The following is a 21174-nucleotide window of genomic DNA, read 5'->3' on the forward strand; positions in this document are numbered from 1 at the left end:
CGGTGTTACCGTATTTACTCGCATAATCCTCGCACTCGCATAATTCTCGCACCCCCCACATCGCCCAAGAAAAATACGAAAACATTTTTTCCTCGAGTAATTATCACACCCCCGAAAACTGCCGCAATAATGTCTGCTCGTTCCAGCCACTGATGGTGATAGCGCGCACCATTTGGCGCCATCTCTTAAGCATCAAGCGTACTATTGCACGGAGATTCAATCCAATCCAAGCCAAGCCGAAGTGGCCAGTGCGCATTGCGGCGTGTTTTGTATGTTGTTTCGGTTATCTTGGCACATTATGGGGCGATACTGAAGCCACACGGTTGCTTCAAGTTGCAAGTGATAGATCATACGCTAAACAACGACAACAGGGCCGCCGGTGGGCCTTTCGTAGGCCTTTATGAGTTTTGTGTTTGCTACTGGTGACGGCAGCTGAAAGCCACCAAGACGCGTTGGGCCTGCCGTGTGCCTAAAACTGGGATTGCTGGTAAACTTTATTTCTTCAGAAGGAAACTGCGGACGATTCTGTTAAATAGCCATCAGCCCCATACTGACGTTCTACGCTTACCTTTTGAGAGCTCCTGTTGAGCGCCGACCGCTACGCCCACAAGCTTCACGTGTGGTATTCTAATTCCCGACTATTTGCTTCCACTTTTTGTGTCTCAAATAAATCTTGCCTTGTGTTGAACCTCTGCTTTTATTGTTGAGGTAAGTTCTAATTAGTACTTTGTAAAGCTTGCTGTAAGTTGCTGGTGTGAGAATCCCGATTTGCGACCACTTCGTTTTTTTTTTTTTTTTTTGCTCTCTGCGTTTTCGTGGAAAGTTTTCCCCGCGTAATTCTCGCACCCCCCAACTTTGCATCGGGTTTCCGGCAAAAAAATTGCGAGGATTATGCGAGTAAATACGGTATGCGAAGCCTGCGAAGGGAAGGTGTCTGTGTTGCAATTTCTTTACTGATACGTTACGAAACAATATTAAAGAAGTGTTCAAAAGTTGTATGCACAAATTTATGTTGAACAGTGGCATATGGTTTATATAAACAGCTGTTTACAGCAGCGTAAAGATACCAACAGCAACATGGGTATCGGCAAGACCAGAAGTAGTAAGCTGTTATGTCACACTTGCGCTCGTGAGGACGGTAGCCCAGAACACTGCTGCATAAATCAACATCAGCGGACGGCGCCCAAGTACAATTGACATTAAGCTGACGTGACAACTGCATCATAGGAATACATATGTAATGTTTATAACATTGAACATAGCCAGCCCTGCAAACACACTCGACATCTTACGAACATTAGGGTCTACTTGAAAAATAGTTGCGAGACCAGGCGTGGCTTTGTGGTAGAATACTTTATTGCCAAGCAGACTACAGGAATTCGATTACTTCTGGGACCCTGATATTTATTTTTTTGCATTCGTCGGGTCAAAGCTGCCGGTGTCAGCTTTTTCTAAGTGCTCTCGCGTTAAGATTACGAAAGCCTATTCTGTCAGCACCTATGTCAAGCACCTATGGCTTATACTCGCATAGGAGTTCATATTGAAGTGTTTGCACAAACACACAGGGACAAAGATGAGAAACACAAACGGGTGCAAAAACTTCAAAATGAGTATATTCCAACAAGGCCGAGGCAGAATTTTGCAGCATACCTGTGGCACATACCCACCTGTGGTATATGGGTATGTGCCACACTTGTCTGGCGGAAAGGGTTTGACAACGTGCACGACAAAATTGTCTCATTTTGTATGTCATGAATAGCTAGTCATAATTGTAACACCATTTTACACTCCCGTAGTAATTTCGGTTTACCTTAAGTTATTATGCGAGCACCTATGTGCAAGAGAGAGAGACAGACAGATGGATGGATGGACGGACGGACGGACAGATAGACAGACAGACAGTGCCCGCAGCAGCACAAAAAGATATGATTCGCAAGTGATTTGCAAATTAAAGCCACATGTCCCCCAGACACGCTTCGACGTGCAAAAAGACAGGTATTTTTGGAATTTTTAACAAACATATGATATGCAGTGCACGCGGCCCCCTCAGGTCCCGATAATGTAGCAACTATGCAGCTTACTACTGTATTTACTCGATTCTACCGCGCCCTTGATTGTAACGCGCACCCGATTTCCACCGCGAAAAAAAAAAACGTAAGACATCGATTGCAACGCGCACCCATTTTTCTCGCTGGCCCGCACGATCACACCACTCGAAAAAACGACTCCTTTCGGGAGCGTCTTCCATTTAAATATGAGGTACAGGCGAAGCTTGTGCCCATCTGATGTGTAACAGAGCATTGCCGTCACTGTAGTTTTACGGTGGACCGATGTCAGCACGCGAACTTGCTTCGCCCCCTTCTTCTCGACGGTTGTGGTGCCAGGCATGTCGAAGTAAAGAGGCGTCTGACCAGCATTCCCGATTTGCCCAAGCAGGTAGCCGTTGTTGCGCCGCAAGTTTAGGACGAACCTCTGAAAACTGTGAAGCTTTTCATCGTACTCCACTGCAAAACTTTTCGCATATGCATGTTCCCCTTCGGAGGGAAAAGCCTTTCCTCTTCATAAAGTTAGTTAGCCAGCACCTGCTCGCTTTAAACTGGCTCCGCATTAGACCTTTTTCTAAAACTAATTGCATAGCTCGCACTTGGAGCAGTTCTGTCGTCACGGGCCGCTGTGCCGCTCGCTGCTCAAGCACATACTCGCCGAGCAGTTCTTTATTTGCAGAACCGACCTTGCTGTAGTCCACTGAAGCCTTTGCGTGAAGCTTTGCTGTCGACAATCTTCTGCTTTTGTTTCCGCCGGTCCCGCACGCACGTTTCGGGAACTCCGAACAACCGCGATACGGCCCGATTTCTGTCCGTTTCTGCACACGCGATGACTTTTCTTTTAAAAGCGGCATCGTGGTGCACTTGAGTTTTTGGAGTCGGCCCTTCCACGCCGTCGATGCTAATGCACTACTAGATTACGAACTCCTCAGCACACGTACGAAGTGCCGCACATGGGAAACACATAGGCAGAAATGGCCGACGCGCCATGCCGACGCACGTAGGGGGCGGCCATTTTGGATTTGCCGATGGCAATAGATTGACCGTAATTTTTTTTGTTCGTACTCGATTCTAACGCGCAGGCGACTTATGAACTCGCTTAACCGGAAAAAAGGTGCGCGTTAGATTCGAGTAATTATGGTAAACTATGCAAAGGAAGCAAGTTGGACCTCTGCAGACACCAAGCAGAGATTAGCTAAGCACGTATGCATACATTGATATTTTACAAGAGATGGGGATTCTGCCATTACTTTCAGTGCGTTTTGTTTTTCCTTTGATATCAAAAAATGGTAGAAGCTAGGGGAAGAAAATTCAAAGCATTAAAAAATCCTCAGCCTTTAGAAATTTATGCAATAACATTTGTCGATACAGCCGTGACACTACCACGTTCCGTTACAAAGGGTACTGCAGCGAATCATCATCATAATCATCACTTTTTTTAGAGCTTTTACTCGCTTTCGTCACGGGAGAGTTTTTACGTTCTTTAGCGCTATGCGCTTGCACTTCGGCCAATTAGTGCACATATGAGTAACTGGCAAAATATGGCAAAGACGAAGAAGGCCGTGAAAATAACCCAAAAACATGCTCTATACAGTGGGAATGCAAGTTAAGTATTATTTTCTAATTACCAGATGCTACATATAAGAAGCTGTCTCGCTAGCACAACAAATCGGCAGCATTGGCTTCAATAGGCATGTCTGGGATAAGAGTCACTCGAGATCATGCACTTCAAGTGCCCGAAAAATAGCTCCTGATATATTAATGACTCACTATAGTCGTGTTTGCCAGTCTACGCCGTCACGCAGCTAGAAACAGGAGCGGTTGGCGTACTCGGAATGTTTCCTTAGATACGTGTACATAATATATACACTACTCTAGGCAATATATCCTTGCCCTAGCAGCAATGCCACCAGGCAAGCCTATCCGTAGACTGTACTCAAGAACGTATTTCACTCAATGGTGTAAAGTCATATGAAGAGTTTCTTAAAACTATGTGTATGATGCCAATGGAGCTAAATGCTAGGCGTATCATACTGTGCAATTGCCGTGTAGGTTAATAGACAAAGTATTCTAAATATTGATACAAAACAGCCGCTAAACACGGCTGCAAGAAAGAGGAGGACGAAGTGGGTTTTTCCGTTGGATGCTGGTCTGACGTTATCTTGCTTGTCGGGTTCTCTGCGCTGTAAATAGCTCATTAAACAAGTTACTCGTAACATTATTGGTGGAGGTGGACGACCCCCGTACCTCGATAGAGACGCGCAGCGGTCGCACCATCGGCTACCTTTCGACTGCTTCGACTGCTGGTACTTCCTCTACGCCGCCCTCATCAGTCCAAGCCACCACCTACGTCACACTACCGCACCTCCGGGATCCCGGCACTTTCTCTGGTGATGATACGATCGATCTCGACACTTGGCTGAAGCGGTACGAGCCCGTCAGTGCTACTCACCGATGGGATCCTACGCTCATGCTCGCCAACGTGCTTTTCTACCTGGACGGCACTCCCCGAACATGGTTTGAAAGCCACGAAGCAGACATAACGAGCTGGGATCTCTTCAAAGAAAAGATACGTGACCTGTTTGGCGATTCATCTGGTCATCAGCTCGCTGCGAAGAAGACTCTTGCCACACGGGCTCAGTCTTCTACCGAATCGTACGTCTCTTACATTCTTGACGTCTTGGCCCTTTGTTCCAAGGCTGACCAGTCCATGTCGGAAGACGAAAAAGTTAACCACGTCTTGAAAGGCATTGCTGACGATGCTTTCAACCTGCTGGTTTTTAACGTCTCCAGCATCGACACAATCCTTAAAGAATGCCGACGTCTCGAACAAGCTAAAGCTCGCCGCGTAGCCCAAAGCATCGTGCGCCTTCCGAACACAGCGGCCACTTCTTCGTGTGACGACGCCTTCCACCAGGCCCCTCGATGTGACAACCTTACACGCATCATCCGTCGAGAGGTCGAGGCAGCACAACCGGTAGCCACGACATTACCGACGCCTGCGCCTTCCCCGACCACGATCTCTTTAATACAAGCAGTCGTTCGTCAAGAGCTATCGAATGTCGGCCTACATCCTGTTCCTACCGTATACTCTGCTGAGCCTTCTTATCGTACCCCTTCTGCACCTCGCATACAACGCAATCCGTCCGAATGGCGTACTCTTGATGACAGGCCAATATGTTTTAACTGTCGACGCGTTGGCCATATCGCTCGTCACTGCCGCAGCCGCTGGGCTCCACCGTCCCATTATACAGCTCAGTATCACACCACTTCTGCTCGCCAGGCGTCCGCACCGCTTTCTCCATCAACGCCGACCACGTTTTCCGCTCCTACAGCACCTCTGAGCAGACCTCGCTACGACCGGTCACCGTCCCCTGCTCGTCGTCAGTCCCGGTCGCCCCCACAACGCCGCGCTGCCTCCCCGACCTATTCGCAGCATCTCCGACCGGAAGACTAGGCCGTGCAGCTTCTGGAGGTGGAGCTGCGTTGACGACCTTCGTAAGAAATCCTCGATTAACATTAACAACGAACCGGAACCTTTTGGACGTTACTGTCGACAATGTTCGTGTCAGGGCATTGATAGATACTGGCGCGCATGTGTCCATTATGAGTGCTAACCTTCACCGCCGACTTAAAAAAGTTGTCACGCCCGCCCTCAACAGAGCTGTACGAGTCGCCGATGGAGGAACTGCTGCAATTCTTGGCATGTGCTCTGCGAGAGTGTCTATTGGGAAGAGAAGCACTGTCATTCTTTTCGCCGTTATCGAACATTGCCCTCATGAACTCATACTCGGTATGGATTTTCTAGCCACGCACTCTGCCCTCATAGACTGTTCAGCTGGTTCTCTCCATCTCGATTTACCCCTCTTTTCCGACCCGACCAGCCCTCCGCAAACCAGCCTCTGCTGCATTGATTTCACGCGCCTCTCTCCTAACTCTGTCACACATGTCGACTTATCCTCCACGCCGCCAGTACCTGATGGTGATTACATGGTGGCCCCGATTCCTGCAGTGATGCTTACGCATGGGGTTGTTGTGCCGCATATGATTCTGACGATTAAGAGAAACCGCACCTTCCTTCCACTGGTCAACTTTTCGCTCACCACCCAAGTTCTGCCACAGGGTATCTCCCTGGCAAAAATTACTGCTCTCCAAGATGACCATGTCGAGCCCTTCAGAGTTGACGATTGCTGCAGCTCAGTCAGTGGTTCCACTCCATCACGTTCTTGGGGCGCCGACATCGAGCGAATGGTGTCATCGGACCTTACGTCTGAGCAAGCTGCAGCGCTTTGCCACGTTCTTGAGGGCTATCGTAGCATTTTCGACTTTGCCAGCAACTCTTTGGGCAAAACGACCATTGTCACCCATCGCATAAATACTGGCCATGCAACCCCCATTTGCCGACGCCCCTACCGTGTGTCGGCGTCGGAGCGTGCAATATTACAACATGAAGTCGACAAAATGCTTGCTAAAAACATTATCGAGCCTTCATGCAGCCCCTGGGCTTCTCCAGTCGTCCTTGTTAAAAAGAAAGATGGAACGTGGCACTTTTGTGCCGATTACCGTCAACTTAACAAAATTACCAAAAAAAAAGTTTATCCTTTACCTCGCCTCGACGATGCCCTCGACTGCCTGTACGGTGCCACTTATTTTTCAACTATTGACCTTCGATCAGGGTACTGGCAGACAGCCGTCGACGAGATGGACCGCGAGAAGACCGCATTCATCACTCCTGATGGTCTTTATCAGTTTAAGGTGATGCCCTTTGGACTCTGCAATGCACCAGCCACATTTGAAAGAATGATGAACTCATTGCTCCAAGGGCTGAAATGGTCCACCTGCTTGTGTTACCTTGACGATGTTATCGTCTTTTCGCCCACATTCGACTCGCATCTTGATCGTTTTTCAGCTATTCTGGACGTTTTTCGTCGAGCCGGACTCCAGCTTAACGCCTCCAAGTGCCGCTTCGCTCGTCGTCAAATTTCCGTGCTCGGTCACCTTGTCGATGCTCAAGGCGTGCGTCCAGACCCAGAGAAAATTCGCGCAGTAACGAACTTTCCCGTTCCGAAGACCACAAAAGATGTCCGCAGTTTTGTGGGGTTGTGCTCATATTTCAGACGCTTTGTTAAGGACTTTGCGATCATTGCACGCCCACTCACAGACCTCTTGAAGAAAGACGCCTCGTTTACATGGGGCCATGACCAAGCGTCATCGTTTTCACAACTTACGACATTGCTTACAACGCCACCAATCTTGGCTCACTTTGATCCATTAGCTCCAACCGAGGTTCACACGGACGCCAGTGGACATGGCATAGGAGCTGTGTTATTGCAGCAACAACGCGGACACGACCGTGTTATAGCCTACGCAAGTCGACTGCTATCTCCAGCCGAGCGCAACTATTCCATCACGGAGCGCGAGTGCCTCGCCCTTGTATGGGCAGTCGCCAAGTTTCGCCCATACCTGTACGGGCACTCATTCCGTGTTGTCACGGATCATCACGCGCTCTGCTGGCTAGCCTCCCTGAAGGACCCCACGGGACGTCTCGCTCGTTGGGCTCTACGCCTTCAAGAGTACACGTTCTCTGTAATGTACAAAACAGGGCGATTACATCAGGATGCGGATTGTTTATCCCGCTACCCTGTTGACGAAGCAACCGATACTGACGCTATCACGGACGTTTTTTCCGTGTCGCAGCTGTTAAACATTGGCGAAGAGCAACGTCAGGATGCTTCTTTACGAGCCATCATTGACAAACTGGAGTCAACGCCTCGCGACCCGTCCCTACGAATGTTTTTGGTGAAAGACGGGATCCTATATCGCCGCAACCTTGATTCCTTCGGATCAGACTTACTTCCTGTCATCCCAGCGCACCTGCGTTCCACTGTCCTGCATCAACTTCATGACGCCCCCATGACGGGCCATTTGGGCGTTTCTCGCACATACGATCGGGTACGACGTCGGTTTTTTTGGCCTGGACTTGCCCGCTCGGTTCGACGCTATGTCGCCACTTGTGAGCCCTGTCAGCGTCGCAAAACGCCGTCTGCCCTCCCAGCCGGCTACCTTCAGCCGATCGACGTTCCCAACGAGCCTTTCTTTCGAGTTGGTCTCGACCTGTTGGGCCCTTCCCCACTCTCTACAGCCGGAAATAAATGGATTGCTGTTGCCACGGACTACGCAACGCGGTACGCAATCACACGAGCACTCCCGACCAGCTGCGCTACCGACGTTGCGGACTTTCTGCTGTACGACATAATATTAGTGCACGGTGCTCCCCGTCAACTTCTCACCGACCGTGGCCGCACGTTCTTATCAGCTGTCGTTCATGAAATCCTGAGGTCTTGCCATACCAAGCACAAATTTACTACTTCGTACCATCCCCAATCAAATGGCCTCACGGAGCGCCTTAACAGGACCCTAACCGATATGCTTGCCAAATACGTTGCGCCAGACCACCATGATTGGGACATTCATTTGCCGTATGTGACGTTCGCCTACAACTCATCTCGTCACAACACTGCCGGATATTCGCCCTTCTATCTACTATATGGCCGGGACCCAACTCTACCTTTAGACACGTTACTACCTGCGGCCACTGAATATGCTGGTGAAGCCATTGCCCGCGCCGACCACGCGCGCCAAGTCGCCCGTAACCGTCTACAGGCTTCACAGGCGCGCCAACAACAGCTCTACAATTCTCACCATAGGGACGTGCACTTTTCTCCGGGTTCTCTCGTGCTCCTCTGGTCACCTACTAGGCGTGTGGGACTGTCGGAAAAACTGTTGTCGCCCTACACTGGACCATTCCGTATCGTTCGCCAAGTGACAGACGTGACGTACAAGATTGTTCCAACCGATCCAACAAAGTCATCGTCAGCTCCGAGCGACACCGTTCACGTGGCTCGGCTAAAGCCCTATTACCCCCCTTCGACATCATCTGCGTAAATTTAGCACCGAGACGGTGCTTCTACCGCCGGGGGTTATGATACAAAACAGCCGCTAAACACGGCTGCAAGAAAGAGGAGGACGAAGTGGGTTTTTCCGTTGGATGCTGGTCTGACGCCATCTTGCTCGTCGGGTTCTCTGCGCTGTAAATAGCTCATTAAACAAGTTACTCGTAACAATATTAACCCGAAGCCCTCATATGAAGGGTTTCAAATAGTGTCAGGTCACTACGTTAAACCCTACAAACCAAAGTAAAACAGCGTACCCACGTCGTTATACCGATACGTATGAGGCCCAAGCCCGATTTGGGCATGGCGCAGGCCCAGGCCCGGCTTAGGCCCAATTCAACAAGCCCTTACCCGGCTTGTGCAGTGCTCTAGAACAGGGCACATTGGTTTGGGAGCAGTCCTGAGAGCAGCCAGTAAGGTCTCTTTGAGCATAGTGCTAATAAAAGTGCCTAAGCAGACAAGAAATGAGAAACACGATAAACAAGAAAGAAGCGCTTGTTTGTGTAATTCTGTCTTTCGTTTCTTGTCTACTTACTTGCTCTTATTACCACTATGTTCAAGTACAAACTCACCCGAGTTTCAGTGCTTCTAAACCTCTGAGCAATTTTGGGGCAGTCGGAGAGAGTGTTCAGAGCAGATGTAGCCCCGTTTCATAGCACTTGTGATGCAACATATGTCCAATGTTGCATTTTTCAAACACTAAGCTTAATTGTGCAACATCATTATTACAGCACAACAGCAATTATATGAACACTTTCAACGAGCTTTTGCCATTGCCGGCACCCTCATATCCTGTATAAAGCACAAGTTGACAACATCCATCGACCCATCGTATGTTCTACACGCAGGCAAAAGCGCTTGCAAATACAGCTGAAGCTTGAGATCAAATGAACCGGCCCATCTCCGTTGCTCGAAGGGCGCATGTGATAATATCACTCCTCGGGAGGCCTGCCATCTCAATCCAGAGAGGAGACACCCTGCCTGTCTTGAACGAGCATGAAAAATAGCAAGGGGGGTGTCGCTTGAGCAGCAACTACAACTTTGCTTCGAAGGGTGCAGTCGCGATGGCTGGCGACAGTGCTAGCTCGGCATCATCATTAGGTGGCTTGTATAGACTTTTAACTACTGCGCTGTCATCGTAAATGAATGTGCGAAATCTGTTGCTCTCCCTGAAGCGGCCGTATTTTCTTTTACACCTGTGTTTTGAAGAGTTACCTGATATTGGACCTAAAAGAGTTAGTGGCCTTTTTTTTTTATGGCTTCGTTGCTTTATTCATGGTTTTGTTGTTGCTTTATGGCTTTGTTATTGCGGTGAAATGAACTTTCTTTAGCTATGTGCATCTGGCCACTATTTTCGAACCTAAACGCGTGAGCGTCGTCCGCTGTGTCGATAAGCGCCGTATAAAGGAGTAATGTGGCCAAATGAACGAGAATACGCCTGCGTGTGCTCGATAAGCAGTTCTGTACACCTGTCTTTAATTGTTAGGCTGTGCTGGGTACCAGACAGCACCACCCTTCTTTTCAGCCCCGCTACATTCACCCTTTTTCATTTTCTGAGCTAGATTTTCATGTTATAAAATTAAAATTTTTCACCGCAAAGATGAAGCAATGAATGCAACAGCAACAAATTGAATCATTGTTCAAAGTAAGGCTGGCAAATAACTCATTTAGATCCGATATCGTGTAAATACAAAACACTGATGTAAGAGAATATGGCCGCGCCAGGAAGAGATGCTCTGTTAGCGTAGTCTCTTTACATTGAGAGACCAGCACATAGAAGGGTTTCCGAGCCATGGCGCTGATGCCTGTCAAGATAGCATGCATGCCAGCAATCCCACCAATAGGGGCAAAGTTCACAACTGCTGTTCGAACGATCACCACTTTTGTCGAACTGAAACTATCAACGCTTTGTTTTGATGAAACGAAAAACAATGTTTGAGCCACATTTTTGGGCCCAGGACTTGATAGCTGTCACATCTGAGGCTAACTTCACATGCTGCAGCACTGTGCAGCGCTGATAATCTAGTTTGGCGCAACAGGGTGGTTCGGCGCAGGATGGCTTACGTAAACAAATTTGGCGCACAATGGTGCAGCTGTTTCCCCCGTGCAATCAGCAAACTCTTCACATATCAGAATGACCCCAATAGTCCCATAAATCAATTCACTGCAGTAAAGAAAACAATGCCAAAACTCACTTGGCCTTCAGGGTCAGGAGACGAGTGAATGTTTCCAAGCTGTAGTACCCTCGGTCTACGAAGTCACCCTAGTAAAAAGAAACAACACTTAAACCAACATAACAAACATTAGCAGCACGTATGTGCTATAAAGACACATACCTGCCAGCTAATGCCCAAACAAATGAAAAAATATCTAAGGAATGAAAAAAAAAAAAAAACTCTTACCATGAATATGTAGCTCGTATCGGGAATTGGTCCCCCAGTTCGGAACAATTCTTCAAGGTCATAAAACTGAAAATACACAAGTAAATATATGTAGGCATGCAGTATACAAGACCACAATTAAAAATATATAAAAGGAATAAGATCATTTTGCATTGTTCTACCAGCGCAATTCAACAATGTTTTTTTAAATAAAATTTAGTAGTTTGAGATGACTAAATCATGATACGCCCAAGTGGGAGACTCCGAATTAATACTGACCATCTAGGTTTCTTTAAAGTGTACTTAGACCTAATAACAAGCATTTTACAATAATCTTACATTAAAATGAAGCTGTGTTGTCCACACATCGAACCCACACCCTTGTGCTCAGCAGCACAGCACCTCAACCGCTAAGCTACCATGACAGATCAACACTCCTTCAGTTGATGCATGGTTATGAGCACCATGCTCAAAATTTCGAGTGGCGCCCAAGTTGCCAGTAAAAGATGTTGCACACGCTTCAATACAGTGTTGAGGCAAACACCATGACATCTACTTGAACGAACTGTTCGAGTGTTCTAAGACATTTTTTGGATTTTGGCCAGCTCACTTTAGTACAAGTTTCCAAAACACGTTTTCAGCATATTCTTAAAAAGTTACACAATGCTGAGCCACAAACTACGCTTGATAATTATGGCAATGCAAATAATAAAGTCGATTTAATAGGTGTTAGAAAATGCACCACTGATCAGTGACCACAACGATGTTTGCCAGAAATAGCTCAGGGCACAAAGAACCATTAGCAAAGTGTGCAGGAAGCACTTCTGCGTTCTCTGGAAATTCCAGCTACGTCGGCAACCATCACAGTGGCAAACATCAGCAAGATGTGCCAATCAGCTTTACTACATAGAATGCAGCAGGAGTCGAGTTTACCTGTATAGTGCCCCCAGTTCACCTCCACCCAAACCATATTTTATAAGTGAAGTGCATGGCTCTTTTGTATGACAGAGTTGGAAGCTGTGGTAAAGCACAATGTGAACTACTGCAGAAGCTGTACAAGTGCATTAAAGCAACTGATCCCTTTCAAGGTCATTTTTTTTACAAAATGCATCCCCAAAATGTGAATTTTTTCATTGCCGAATAAATTCTTCAGATGAATCAATACTTAAAAAAATTTTCTCAATTTTTTTAGATGGTTGTAAAGTGACAAAAAAGATTGTATTGTTACATACACATAATCTATTCACAATAGCAAGACGAATTCTTTTAAAAATGCTATAAAACAGTTAAAAAGTAATACATTTAAATAAACGTCAGTATAGTTCCCAGACATAGAAAAATAAGGTGCGAAGTGGCGTTAAGTGGAAACACAGAGAGAGAAAAGCCACTTTTGATCCACTGAGCATCATCTCGTCGTGCATGCTTTGGAGACGTGATTCCCTCATCAAGATTAGAGTCTTAACTCTTGGGTAACTCCTGGTATGACGGGCTGACGTTTACCGAATCAGATTCTGATTCAGCAGTCAAACGGCACTTCGGAGGAATCACTGCTACAATCACTTGCGGCGCAGAAATCGGTGCACACTTCCACAGTGCAAGGAAACTGCGCGGGTGAGTGCACTGAAAAAAACGTGTAGTTGGGAGTGCGTCCAGAGAGTGAAAACAAGTCTGAAACTTATAATAATCATTTGTCTTATCGCCAGTGAAGCAGAGTGCCTGCAAAGAAACAGCTGTAATCACATACTGAGAAGCAATAAACGAGAGTAACAAATTGGTCACCTTCAAAAAGATTCTAAACCAATCAAACAGTCATTAGATTTGCGAGCAACAAATGAGAACGGGCTGCAAACCAAAAAAAAACTAGCCAGTACACAACTGCAGTAAAATATAGAAAATATTAAAAAAAACGGAGAGACATCGGTGTAAGAAAAAAAGTCCACGTATTCACTCAGTGTGGCAAGCACATGCCAAGCAAGAGAAATGATCAAAACAGGTGCATTTTAAACATACATGCAATGATATACTATCTGCGTCAAATGAAATCAAACACTGGCAAGCCTTCTTGATGGTATAGTGTGCCCTGTCCATTTATCAGCATGGATAGGCACGCATATATGCGCAGAAGCGCTGAACAGAACACGTGCGCCTGTCAATTATGATAACTAGACGGTGCACACTACATAATGGTGAAGGCTTGCCGCTGTTTGCATTTCATGTGATGCTGATAGCACCTGTCTGTCTTTCACCGTCTTGTGGCTGTTAGCGGATAACCTACATGCATGTTTTTGACCCTCAAAAGAAACCCTACATAGACAAATATATAATTTGTAAATATCAGACACTTTTGCCACATCCAATATTCCATATTCCCTTTCAAGCAATAATAAATGCTATATAATATTGATACAATATCTGTGCTTGGTATATCAAGCAGAATTAGTATTTCTAAAATACTAAATACACAGTATTTACCTGGTGAAATACTAAATACACAGTATTTATTATTTCACCAGGTATTTCTGAAAATACACTACGTATCAGATAAATGAGGTTAGCAGTGCAACGTAGCAGTGCAGTGCCATATTAACTGAGCAAACATGGTAGGTGAAGTAACTGTGTGAACTAATTAACTCTTTTGGGTTTAAATACTGCCACCAAACATTCCATTGTGGCATAAAATGCTGATCCTCAAAATTAGTTGTGGGTGTGAACCACTGTTTGAATTTCTGTACTAAAGAAATATTCCAAGAAGACCAAAAAAACTCCACATAGCTCATTGTTATACAACTGTACATACTAAGAACTGCTTATTCTAGACTATAAATTTGACTTGGGTTATGGGATAATCTGTGTTGGTTTTATTTACGTAAACATTAATAGAAAAATGTATTAAGAAAATACAAATCTTGCACAAGATATTCATTTAATCTCATGCATGGTATGTTATTTTAGATCTCTCTAAAATATACTAAAAAATGAATATCAGAAGAACATTTGAACTATATGTAAACTTCATGCAGCAATAGCCAAGCGCCCCAAATACAACGTTTATAGATACTTTTTCAGTTTCTGAACTCCTCCTTTCGAGGCGGGCACGATTTGCACCTTGAGGCGCTGCAGTCTAACTCGGCGCCACCTAACTGGCTCCTGTCCGCTGGCTTCACTACTGCTGCAGTTTCGTGCGTTCCGTGATGGTGTTCGATGGCCCTTTTTTTTTTCTGTGTATGTCTCGTCACTTTCTGTACACATCACAAGCTTTCACGGTCTTCTGGATACAATTCAATGCCTACAGTCACGAACACACTCGGACATCTACGACGTAGAAAACTCTCCGGTCGTTGACATCGCGGGCACGATCTAAGCAATGACCACGTGTGGATGCACTGAGCACGCGTGTACGTCTCCCGAGGTTAATTCTACTGTTGCTGCTATCCCCTGCTCCATAGCACAGACCTTCCGGGCATCATAGCGATGTGTTTTGTGCCCGGACGCACCAGCAATTACAGGAAAAGCCCCGAGAAAGACTACATCTCTCTGCCATCTAAACCACTGTTACTGTAGAAAGGGGAAAGATCCATTCCAGGCATGAACAAAAGTTTGGTAAAGACGCACAAGGTGAACAATGTTCACTTTCAAGAAAGCGACACCTTGAAGACATATAAGCACATCATAAACAGAGAAGTCAGTCGAAATTTACGATAGTGCATGGGCATTGATGAGTGCTACAGTTCTTTGTTTATTTACGAACCTACCAGTGTACTTGTCATGAAGCCGCAAACGAAAAGGTACCTGTACCACAACCAACTCTTGCTGCCACGCGATATGTCAGAAGAATCCCAGCAACAGGTACCCGCTACTTCAGAGGACTCCAGTTTTCCTGAACGATTGGGAAAAAATGTGCTTCGCTTCCCCGAGTTTGCGGAAAAACCTCTGGTAATAGTCTTCTATCATGCAAAACTCAAAGAATACATCTACTGCATCCTCAAGAGCACTGCCATTTACGAGAATTTGACCTACATGGTTTTGGCGAATAAAAAATTCCTAAAAAAGTTACTTTTCAATGTACCAGCGCAGTTACTCAATGATGTAAAGGCAGTCGTGTATGTTGTGCCCTTTGCAGCCTTGGCTCGGCTGTCCACCTGTACGCACAGCGAAAGGAGAAAGTGCGTCACTAAGCAGTATTCATCACAAAGACTGTATGGGCAGGACTGGTGCTGACAGAGGTATGTGTGTCTTGTGTAATTTTAACAAAAATGAAAAAAAAAAACAGCAAAAACAACCAAGAACAAGGTGCAGATTGCAACCAGCGAATTAAGGAAACGCTTGATCTGTGCCAACGCCGACGAGAACAAAGCTTGAGATACGCTGGCTGAGTGAAAAATTGAAGACTGCATTCCCAGTGACTCTGAATGATCTAGTTCACGATTTACCTGAAATGCAGAAAGTGCCCATTCACAGTACATTCATCATGCAACAAGAAGTATAGTCACCGAATGCGTACACAGCAGATGAGCTCATGCTTTGTTTGCTGCTCAGAAGCGGGATTTTATTGGAACTTGCCTGAAATTCTAATGCTCGTGACAAGTGTGCATTAGCTAAATTTTCCTTTTCATAGGTTAAGTGCAATATACTCATGAACTAATGTGTGATCGTGGCAATGTTCTAGTGTCAATGCCACTGATATCTTCCTATTTTCACAAAATTTGCATTTTTCCATTGAATGATCCTAAGTATTATGCACTGCCATACACCCAGAAATCTGAATACTTCAGACGAAGAAAGTGCACTGGTTTATATCAGCTGAACAGAGAAATAGCATCATTTCAGTGGGATCTTAAATGTGGCTAATACCTTTTAGCAAAAGCTCAGTTTCAAGTTCTAAACGACAACAGCTTCTAAACAACTAAGCTGGAACCAGATGAGACAAAGTTTTTACCGAGGCTTCCTTGAGACTTAGTGAATACAATTAAGCTCCAAATTTCGCTCCCTCTACCTGAAAGAACAAGAAGTTACAGGGCGACAAAACGGCTCCCTAATCAAGAAATGCTCACCAAGCAGCACGTTTACACGGGCTATTATTTTTACCGAGCACTCAGAAAGACGCCGCACACGCATATAGACCCGACGTTATACTCCTCGTGCCTAAAACAAGAAGTTGCGGTGCAGGGCTTGTAAAATAAAATCATTATGTGAATGCTGCACACCGGCTACCCCGCGCCTAGCTGTAGCAGACGACTCTCATTTGCTTGGCACAAAGTTCGACTGCAGCGCCGTGGTGGCAGGAATTGCAGCTGGCCGCCTGCTCCCCGTAGGCGAAGCGGAGAGTTCCAAAACTGAAAAGATATCTATAAACATTGCCCAATATGCATTAAGGGCACCGGGTAGGCCCTATACATCCCACGCTTTTTTGGTCGCTTTGAGGTGCCGTTTTTCGCAGTTACTAAATAGAATATTCGCATAATCCACACATCATTTCCTTCGAAATTTTCCCTCTTTCAAATGAAGCAAATTTATGAAAGCCTGCATAATATTATATTTTTGTGAATTTTTTACCACTAGGACCTAAATTTTAAGTTAATTGGTATAGAAGCAAATTTGTAACCCAAAAACTGTACTGTGTATAATTTTAATTCTGCTTCAGTAACTGTGTGCATTTATGCAAAACAAAAGAAAAAATAATCAACTAATTATAATGGAATAAATAGAAAATAATGGTATTTAGGTAATAACAAACGTGACATAATCAAGGTTAAAGATAAAAAACAGCTTAAAAGCGAATACAGTTTCTCACAAGCATGATTCAACTATTTTATTTGGTAGCTACAAACTTGGTGATCATCGCCTAACTCAATTTTTCCCTTTGAAGCCTCTCATAACGCTTGCCTTGCTTTTTTTGTGAGCTGTCGTGCAGTTCTATCCACATTGTATTGTAGAGTGTGATCAATTTCTCCAGCAAATTGACAGTAGTTTAGCCAGGCTTCAGTCTGCACTATTTCAAACTTTTGGTTTGTGTGATACTACCATCATTAAATGCAAGAACAATATTCAATGTCACAATCCTTAATGCTCTGAACCTAAACAAAGAGCAGAAATATTCTGCGACGCCCATGAACTCAACACAGGCACCGGGGTAGTTTGCACAGCTGTTTGGTCTAATTGCATCACAAATAATAGTCATGTCCCTTACAGCATGCCCGTTGTCACTGTGCACATGGTGCATCTCGAAGAATGCTGAAAAGGCTGAGAAGTTCAATATGACGAGCTTGCTGATTTCGCGTTCAGCGCCTCTGTACATCACTGACATTTATTCACATTTACGACAGAAGTGTACACGTTGCCGCAAAATTTATACTTGCCAAAGACTTTCTTTAGCAACTTATCATCTAAACTTATAGACAAGCACGAAAAACACAAGGTGTCATCAAGCTATGAGCTGAAAGTGTTCAAACTGATGCACTCCACAGACAACATGTGAATATCAAGACACACAGTGTCTTCAGGCTGCCTTAGAAGTTACCTGATAATTTCCTATGCATAGCCGACTGTAAACAAGCATTTTATCTCTTGTACTGTATTTCTTTATCTTAATAGATTGTAAGCACACAGCCCATACGAGAAGCTTGCCCTAGGTTGTGTTTTTACTCGCAACTTGCTTTAGAAAAAAAACTATTCTTGAGCTGCAAAAAAGATGGTTAAAAAAAGCACGAATGTGGAAAATATGCACAAAACAACAAAGAAAAAGTAATATTTTCTCTAATTTTGTCCTACTCTGTGCCCTTAATGCAATGGGACATATGTAGCTGGAACATGCATAGTTTATTTGGGTGGGCTTAGTATCTACAGCGTTGTACGCACGTCAAATAATGCACTCAGACTAAAGAATTTGTTGTATGCAACACGGGTGCACACTTCATTAACTGTATCACTAATGCAAAAGGTATATAAAAAGGTTGAGTGCTGATCTACAATATTAGTTCATCATCAGGCATTGCATATTACCAGAGCAAATAAATCTATATGTACAGTGGAGTACATATAAATCTATATGTAATCAGATTAGTATTTTGACATGTGCCAATCCCATCCAAAATACCAATCTGATTACAAGTCTTGACATTTTTTAGTGTGGACCCATTGCATAATACACAAGCATTTTCGCATGACACCCCACTGGAATATGGCTACTGTGGCCATATTTGCCACAACCACAGAGCTACCAAGGTGGGCGCACACTCATGATTTGCTGCTTTATTATGTTACTAAGATGTTTGTGGTCTTTCTTTTTGAAAAGGGTGATCCACAGGTATGATCTGGATCTGACCTATAGACTAAAAACAAAAACTAGAACAACAAATAAACATGACATAAAGTAGAAAACCTAGGCAATAAGGTGGAGTTCTTCGCATTCATATGCCTTTAGCCTGCTTAATGAGCAGTTTCAGTATAACATAAGTATAATATTTTATAAATTACTTAATTCCCAGCTCTCCTTTGAATATATTGAATGTAGCTCCTTCAAGAATACTAACCCCCCCCCAGATTTACTTATAATCATAACTACTTCCTACTACTCATTCACCTTTGAAATAGTTTGCCAGTTAAACTTAAATCTTTACCCTCATTTTCACTTTTCAAAAAACATCAATAAAATCTTTCCTTTAAAGTCCTGATTGCTCAACTTAGTGCTTTGTCCACTTGTCCTCATTTAGTTTGTGTTAATTTCTGTTTCCCATGTAAAATTTTGATTCTTTCAGTTTCATTTTTTTTTGTGCTTCTACTTTTATTCTGTATTACTTCTGTGTGTCGTATTTGATTTTGCATTGCATTGCTTTTTGTATTATATTTTGGATTGTGCCTTCCGCTTTATGATATTATTTCGTTTTTTATTTCAACTGTTCTAGCACGTTGCTACTTGTTTTGCCTTGTACGAGATTATTATTACCACCTGCTAATCTTCTGCCAATTGTTTTCAATTCAATTTTGTAGAAGTGTTTATTTAACTGAGGGTCTCATTTTCAGTATTCATACTCTGGGGCCTTCATCTGTATACAAGTGTTATGTACTTCATGCTTATGTAACTAATAAAAGCTAAAACAGGCCAACCCCCCACCTGCAGGCATTATAAAGTTAGTTTAATACTTATAAGGGCTACTGCTATATAATCATGAGTAATAAACTTTTAGCCATACCTGTCCATGAATGTCCCCACACACAGTGACTGGTGAGGAGACGGGTTGAATGTTGCATTCTTCCAACAGCAGCTCGCAAACAATGCTACACAGTTTCTGAAAGAACAAGCAGTGAATCATGTTTTTTGTTTTTAGTAATGAGTTAAATCTCACGCAAATGTCAACTGGTGAATAAACAAATATAAATACACTCGAAAAATGCTTGAAATTTTTAAGAACTTTAGGAAGACAGCAGCATTAAAGGCAAAAGTTACCTGAGTAAATCATAGCCTTCTATTTTTCATGACATGTCCTCATTTTACAATTTTACACATCGCTCATTCACACAGTGTAGCGCTATCAAGTCCTGGGTGCAGAGCATTCCCACACTACATGGAGACACATTGGAGGACAAGTCATTCAGAGGTCTCTAGCAGTCCTGCCCATTGATGACCCCTGTCGAATCAAGAGCCCAGTCACCATCAGTGATTTCTTCCGAACTGAGTGCCTGAAGCGAGTGAGCGCCTTCTCAGATGATGTCAAGGACTTATTTTATTCTTTACCTCTAGACCTTGTGTGCGATGAAGTTAGCCAGTGCATTGAGTGTTGTGGCTGCACCAAATTTTAGAATTCATGTGGAATTTATGTTCACAGGTTTTTGGAACTACTACGCTTTTATCTACATTCGACCTTTGTACTTCACAAGGACACCTTCTACACTCAGCGAAAAGGAGTGTGCATTGACACGTGTTTAGCTCCGGTTTTTAGTGACCTTTTACTCGCGCTGTATGACAAGTCTCATCATGGCTAACCTTCATCAGACAAGCACGGTTAAAGTGTTCGCTACGTTGACGACTTTTTAGTGTTTTACCGCATTGACCAATCTCGCCCTCAGCGAACCACCGGTGAGATATGATGATGATGAGTAGCTTTTAGTGGCGCAAGGGCCAATTGATGGCCAAAGAACGCCATTTCAATTGACTACAGATATGAACAATGATATGGTACGTGGCTGTAAAGGGGCCTTAAAATTCCTCGCTCTAACGCGGGTTAAAACATGAAAGTAATAAAATCATGACAGTGGCGTGACATATGTGTGGTGATAGCTGATGGCAAAATGTCATGATAATCAAACCATGATGAAGACGTAGTCACCGCAGCCACGAGGTCGTGCTACGGATGACCGCGAAATATCGGGTGAAAGCTTTGCACATCTTTTAAAAACGTAAAAAGTGTTTGCAGTTTAAAAAGCGGATCCCTACCGATGAGCATCCCAGGGTGTAGAGGGAGCTGCTGTCGGTAGGGCAGTAAAAAGTGCTTTTTTCTTAGAGCATCTAGCTCATTGCACTGGACGAGAATGTGGAGAACCGTAAGGGGCTCTCCACATCTCTCACAATATGGTGGATCACCAGTAAACAGAAAAAATGAATGTGTAGAATGTGTGTGTCCTGTTCTAAGCCTTGTTAGTATTACTTCTGTGTGTCGTGATTTTGATAGTGGCGGCCAATAACCTAGTTGTGGCTTAATAGCACGGAGTTTATTATCTGTGTGTTTATCTCACATGCTCTGCCAATACCCCCTGAGCTTTCGTTTTATAAAAGGTTTTAAGTCAAGTGCAGGGACTGGT

At 44.4% G+C, this 21174-nt stretch overlaps 1 protein-coding gene across 3 annotated transcripts in view; it reads right to left on the minus strand.

Annotated features, from left to right (window-relative positions):
• Nucleotides 1–21174, minus strand: part of PpV (Protein phosphatase V) — an 84430-nt gene that overhangs the window by 49198 nt on the left and 14058 nt on the right. For all 3 annotated transcript variants that reach the window (XM_075879152.1, XM_075879150.1, XM_075879151.1), the window contains exons 2-4: nt 19569–19664; nt 11401–11466; nt 11194–11261 (exon numbers count right to left, since the gene is read on the minus strand). In XM_075879152.1, the coding sequence (XP_075735267.1) occupies nt 11194–11261; nt 11401–11466; nt 19569–19664 (230 nt within the window). The remainder of the gene's footprint in view (nt 1–11193; nt 11262–11400; nt 11467–19568; nt 19665–21174) is intronic.

Source organism: Rhipicephalus microplus, chromosome X (genome assembly GCF_043290135.1).
Source record: "Rhipicephalus microplus isolate Deutch F79 chromosome X, USDA_Rmic, whole genome shotgun sequence".
NCBI lineage: Eukaryota > Metazoa > Arthropoda > Arachnida > Ixodida > Ixodidae > Rhipicephalus > Rhipicephalus microplus.